At 49.7% G+C, this 6064-nt stretch overlaps 1 protein-coding gene across 1 annotated transcript; it reads left to right on the top strand.

Annotated features, from left to right (window-relative positions):
- Window positions 1–494: 494 nt before the first annotated feature.
- On the top strand, window positions 495–4410 carry SETD6 (SET domain containing 6, protein lysine methyltransferase). Its single transcript, XM_014307775.2, has 7 exons — window positions 495–639; window positions 1171–1312; window positions 1615–1809; window positions 1955–2078; window positions 2325–2505; window positions 2704–2846; window positions 3337–4410. Exons 1-7 carry the CDS (start codon window positions 534–536, stop codon window positions 3646–3648), a joined length of 1203 nt encoding a protein of 400 aa, XP_014163250.1. The 5' UTR covers window positions 495–533; the 3' UTR covers window positions 3649–4410.
- Window positions 4411–6064: the final 1654 nt, after the last annotated feature.

Genomic DNA, 6064 nt, shown 5'->3' with positions numbered 1-6064 from the left:
GTCTCGTCGCTCCGCCCCTCACGTCTCCCTCCGGCCCCAGGTGCGCCTGAGCAGGGAGGGCGCGGTGGCGGGGTACGGGATGCTGGCCGCCGAGGAGCTGGAGGCGGGAGAGGTGCTGTTCACCATCCCTCGCACGGCGCTGCTGTCCCAGCACACCACCTCCATCCACGCACTCCTGCAGGAAGGTGAGTGCAAGCTTCTTGTGTCACTCGAGTCTGCTGTACCTTTGAAAGGAGTAAATGGGTCTGTGGTAAAGCCTCGGGAACGTTTCTGATTTACACAGGATGCTGTAGGGCTGTTTGATACCAGGTAGGAAAGGGGAGGGCTGGGCATCCTCTCACTTCCCTGAGAGCTGTGCTGGACAGGGAGAAAAGTCCATCAGTGCAACATTTCCAGCTTCTAACTGACAGGTACTGACAGGTACTATGCTGCTTTCCTTGAAGCACTGGTAAGAGTCTCGTCGCTCCGCCCCTCACGTCTCCCTCCGGCCCCAGGTGCGCCTGAGCAGGGAGGGCGCGGTGGCGGGGTACGGGATGCTGGCCGCCGAGGAGCTGGAGGCGGGAGAGGTGCTGTTCACCATCCCTCGCACGGCGCTGCTGTCCCAGCACACCACCTCCATCCACGCACTCCTGCAGGAAGGTGAGTGCAAGCTTCTTGTGTCACTCGAGTCTGCTGTACCTTTGAAAGGAGTAAATGGGTCTGTGGTAAAGCCTCGGGAACGTTTCTGATTTACACAGGATGCTGTAGGGCTGTTTGATACCAGGTAGGAAAGGGGAGGGCTGGGCATCCTCTCACTTCCCTGAGAGCTGTGCTGGACAGGGAGAAAAGTCCATCAGTGCAACATTTCCAGCTTCTAACTGACAGGTACTGACAGGTACTATGCTGCTTTCCTTGAAGCACTGGTAAGAAAAAGAACAGTTCCTTGGTTCCTGCAGGCACACAGAGCCTCAGGCTGAGGAGGGCAAGGCCATGAGGCCTGGCAGAGCTCATCTGTAACCCCAGAGAAGCCATTTCTGGTCCTGGTTCAGCTCAGGACAAAGCCAAGATAAACCAGAATAAAAGCTCAACTCTGTCTCCAGGCTGAAGACAGACATGGAGCCTTGTCATATAAGGTTTTGGTTCTGAAACACAGAACAATTAAGGTTTTCTCCATTCTGTCTGGTTCTGTAGCCCAGGAGTCCCTGCAGAGCCAGTCTGGTTGGGTCCCTCTCCTGCTGGCCTTGCTCCACGAGTACACAGCCAGCAGCTCCCACTGGCGGCCGTATTTCTCCCTCTGGCAGGACTTCCGGAGCCTGGACCACCCCATGTTCTGGTAAGGTGAAAGCAGCGGGGCTTGGGGAGGCTCAGGCTTAGAGCTGAAGGCAGGCACAGGCCAGGGGCTGCTGGGTACTGTCCTGGGAAGGGCTGTGGTCCTGCTGGGTGACCCCAATCCACTGTTCAAGCCCTTTGCTGGCAGTGGCAGGAGCCTGAGGGCCCTCCTGGAGTTACGTTACAGGCAGAGCTAGAGAACAAGGACCTGGCGAGCATGGGGAAGCTGAGAGTTTTAAGGAGGAAGGAGTTTATAGACCTTTGGCCCTAGCACAGATGGAGAAGAACCAGTTTTTCTTGCAACAGGCCTCAAGAAGAGCGAACAAGGCTCCTGCAGGGCACAGGCATCCCAGAAGCTGTGGACAAGGATCTAGCTAACATCCAGCTGGAGTACAACTCCATCATCTTGCCTTTCATGGAGACCCACCCTGACATCTTTGACCCCAAACTGCACACTCTGGAGTTGTATAAGGAGCTGGTGGCATTTGTCATGGCTTACAGGTGAGAAGTAAGGGCTTTGCTCCAGCAAGGAGCACAGACAAGGAAGTAGGAGTACAGGCTGTGTTAGAGGTTGCAGCTGCACAAGAATCTGAGTGTAAGGTGAAGCTTGTCCTGTGCAGCCATGTGTACCACTGGCTTGTCTTAGCTTTCAGGAACCTTTGGAAGAGGAGGAAGAAGATGAGAAGGGGCCCAATCCTCCCATGATGGTGCCTGTAGCAGATATTTTGAATCATGTGGCCAACCACAATGCCAACCTGGAATACTCTCCTGTGAGTGCCAAGCTGCTGCACCAGGCATTGTCACAGCTTGGTTCTGTTTTAGTAAACCTTTTGGGAATGGGGGCACAGCAAGGTGGGGTCTCAGCCCAGGGCAGCAAGTCTGGCCTGGATCTCATTAAAACAAAGCCCTGCTGCATGTTTGGTTAGGAGGAGCTCAGGGACATCTGAGCTCTCTGAAAGCCCCTGTTGAGCAGTCAGATCAGCACAGCTCAGCTGCTCTCCTCCCCCTGCTTGCAGCACTGTCTGAGGATGGTTACAACACAGGCTGTAAGGAAAGGACAGGAGATCTTCAACACCTATGGGCAGATGGCCAACTGGCAGCTGCTGCACATGTACGGCTTCGCAGAGCCCTACCCGGGTAACAGCCACGACACCGCCGACATCCAGATGGTGACACTGCGCAGGGCAGCGCTGCAGCGTGAGTGCCACCCAGCCCCTGGGACAGCGCGGGGCAGCGATCTCTGTTCAACAGGGAGGACATGAAAATAAGCCTGTTCCACAGCATTTCAGGGGCTGGGGTCATGCCTTGGTTTTCTGTCTCCTTTTTCCCTTTCTCCATTTACCCTCCCCCTCTGCTATCCCGGCTGTGTTCACAGCTCTGCTGTCTTTGAAACAGGAGCCAAAAGTGAAGCGCAGCAGCAGCTGGTCTCAGAGCAGTGGGACTTCTTGTGCCAGCTGGAGATGGTGGGGGAGGAAGGTGCCTTTGTGCTTGGCTGGGATGAGGTGCTGACAGAGGAAGAGCTGTCCATGACCCTCAAGGTAAGAATGGCCAGAAGAGCTGCAGAAGGGAGCACAGAGTGCAGCTGGGCCAGTCAGCAGTGCAGAATGGCTCAGTGAAGGGGACAAGCACTTGAAGGTAGTTTGGCACTAACAGTCCTATGTGAACAGTGATAGGGGGTGTGGCTGCCCAGCTCCCAGATGCTGTTAAGTCATCTTCCTCTCCTGAAGTAGCCATTCAATGTGTACTCACATATTTGTCTTGAATGGCTCCATGGTCACTGCTGTTCTAGAAAGCTGTCTCAGCTTTGTAGGTGACAGCTGAGATGCTTTACAAGACTTGCCAATACCCAGATTTACTGTTTTAACGTTCTTCTAACCCGTAATTACTTGCACTTAGGTATCTAAGCCTGTTTTAGGCTCTTAATCTTTGGTGCAGCTGAGGAATAACTCACCTGCTCCATGTGGCTCTTCTGTTCTACTGATGTACTCACACTGCCAGTGACTTATCCCTTTGCCTGGGTCACTACAGGTGCTCTGCATGTCAGAAGAGGAATTCAAGGAGTACAAGGAACAAGACGGCTGGGAAGATGACAGTGACGAAGAGGAAAACTCTACCCTTTCAAATGAGGCCCTCTCCAGACTTAAAACCCCTTGCAAGAAGCTCCTTTATGACAGTGTGCTGCTGACCCTGGAGTCCTATGGGGCAGACCTGAAAGCAGAGCAGGACTTGCTAAATAACAAGGAGGCTTATGAGAAACTGAGTCGAAGGGAGCAGCAGGCGCTGCACGTGCGCTATGGACAGAAGAGGATCTTGCACCAGCTGCTAGAGCTGGTACAATAGAAACCCCAGTGCCCCTGGCCAGGCCCTGGCTGGGCTGATCCCGAGGGAAAGGTCAGCCTCTAGCCATCTCCTCTCTAGCAGAGAGCACAGATGGCAAGACTTGACTGCAGGTCCACTTGTCCCTCATACAGCACATGGATTTTTAGCTACCTCTACATAAAGAAGTATCTTCACAGCACAAAGGTGGTTTTGAGTGGCCTTATTGTACCATGAGAGCTCTGGAGCACAAATACCACCTCTTCCCAGAGGCCTTAAGAAACCCCAGCCATGCTAATGGCTGTTTTAGGAAGGCAGACATACACTGCCAGACAGCAGAGGATTCCCTCATTCAGCATCAGAAGTTTATGGCAAGACCTGCTCCTTGTTGAGATTAAGAGGGTAGAAATCCAGCTGGTAGCTCTTACCTTAGAGAGGTGCAGAGTAAATATCTGGCAGGTGGACCTGCTGACAACACTAAACTTTTCACCTGTACATATTTTATGTTGAACATGTTCAAGAGTACAAGCCCATCTAGCTGGTCTTCATGTAATCTCAGTATAACAAATACTTCCTTTTATTTCCACAAAAGGTATTTCTGTGTGGGCTTGAGACTACTCTGGAGGAGCACAGGAGTCACAGCTCCACAGCTGCTGCAGGCTGAGCATTTGATACACACCCTCTGCTTGATGCACTTCTACCCTAAACTCGCTATGGTTTTGCATGACAAAACACTGATGGTTGACAGGCCAAGCTCTATGTAATAAAAATGAGTTTTCTTACCCAGCCCATGCTCTCTACTTCAACAGGGTGTGAAGCCCCATCTAAGAGCAGGGAGATTGTTGCTGCTGCTGCAGTTAAAAGTATTGCAGACAAGCAAAACCCACACTGCACTCATGACAAAGCTCAGCTGCAGCCCTGCCTGCAGTGCTTGGGGACAGTGGTTTAACAGCACTGAAGGGAGCTTGTTCTGGTTTCCCAGATGGGACAATAGTGAATTTGAGCAGCATCTCACACAGCTGACACTGTCCTTCATAGAGACATTGTTAAAACTGGTATTTTGGTAGCCTGTGTCTCCAAAGTAATCATATTGGAAAACACACATGTCAGAGGAGTATTACATTCTGTATCTTGGTTAAAGTTTGGGGTTTGGGTTAAAACTTGTTTTTTAGATATGCACAAACTTGGTGATGACCAAAGCATATAAAAGGTTTGAACACTATAAGAAGACTTTGTTATACCTGCTGTTTGTAATTGTTTGCCTGCATGGGCATTGGAAGTTCCACCTCACTGGAGGGCATTTTGAGAACTTCACTTTTAAGAATGTATTTTTGGACCATGGGAAAAGCTTGGAGGGGATTAGCTTACTAAGAAGTTGATTATGTGGTGGCCTTTTTATCTATTAGAGAATTGGGGAAAATGGCCTCAGAATGGATCCTGCAATTAATGTTACTTTGTTGCCAGGAAGGAAAAAGGGGCAAAGTACCAGATGTTGATCTGTTCTTTGCATTGCAGAATAATGGTAAGGCTTGGAAGGAATGTGGATTGATGACAGCAGACTCTCATGTTTTAGCACTAGAGAAATGAAAACGAAGTGTAATGAAGAGAATGAGGTGGAGAAAGGAAAGAAAAGGGGAAAAGAGATCAGAGAAGGGATGGGAAATTTGGCTGATTGCTGTGATAGTTGGAAGGGCAGGAGGTAATGTAAGGAAATCAGACTTCAACTGCTAAATTCCCATCTAGTAGAAAAAATTCAAAGTAGTTACTGTAAGCAAATGGGCACTGGAAACAAATGCCCCCAGAACCCAGAGCACACATAATCCTCAAAGATGGGAGGCTCCACAAGAAGGAAGACTGCTTACGCTCAATTGGGATTTAGACTGAGAGGCAGCTGAGTGGTCCACAGAATCCCCAACAGAACTCCTGGTCACAGTAAATTTGGGGAATGAAAAGGTAAAGGTAGAATATCTAATAGAGGAGCAACCTAGATGTAAATAAGCCTTCAGTAAACAAAGGACATCTATAGCTGAAGCCATAGGAAAAAAGGAAATAAAGCCGTTCTTCCAGTCACTCAAATTCGGAATTGGAAAGAGTTTTATAAAATTTCTGTATATATGCAAATGCCCAATGCCACTATTAGGAAGAGAATTAAGTAAATTAAATGCAAAAAGAACCTTTGAAAAAGGACAGATCCAAGTACATAAACTGGAAGAAAAAGCCCTGGGGGCATAAGTGTTTATGTTACAGGATCAAAAAGACCCAGAGAGGAAAAGATACCCACAAAAATAGAAGATGGGGTGACTCCTCTCATATAGGTGACTGGCACTCCTGCAAGATCACAAGAAGCAAAACTGGTAACAATCCAATTAAAACCAGGCATGAGATGGGTAAGATGAAAACACCCTGTTAAACTGGAAGCTAGAAAAGGGCTAGACCAAAC

The sequence above is a fragment of the Geospiza fortis genome, unplaced genomic scaffold (assembly GCF_000277835.1).
Source record: "Geospiza fortis unplaced genomic scaffold, GeoFor_1.0 scaffold97, whole genome shotgun sequence".
Lineage (NCBI taxonomy): Eukaryota > Metazoa > Chordata > Aves > Passeriformes > Thraupidae > Geospiza > Geospiza fortis.
The sequence above is the reverse complement of the archived record's forward strand: the minus strand, read 5'-3'. Positions and strand labels throughout refer to the sequence as shown.

Excerpts from the sequence above, each read along its gene's own strand:
- SETD6 (XM_014307775.2), top strand. The coding sequence starts at position 534 with ATGCTGGCCGCCGAGGAGCTGGAGGCGGGAGAGGTGCTGTTCACCATC. Across the intron at positions 1,810-1,954 it reads GCATTTGTCATGGCTTACAG|CTTTCAGGAACCTTTGGAAG; the intron begins GTGAGAAGTAAG and ends GGCTTGTCTTAG. Across the intron at positions 2,079-2,324 it reads CCAACCTGGAATACTCTCCT|CACTGTCTGAGGATGGTTAC; the intron begins GTGAGTGCCAAG and ends CCCTGCTTGCAG.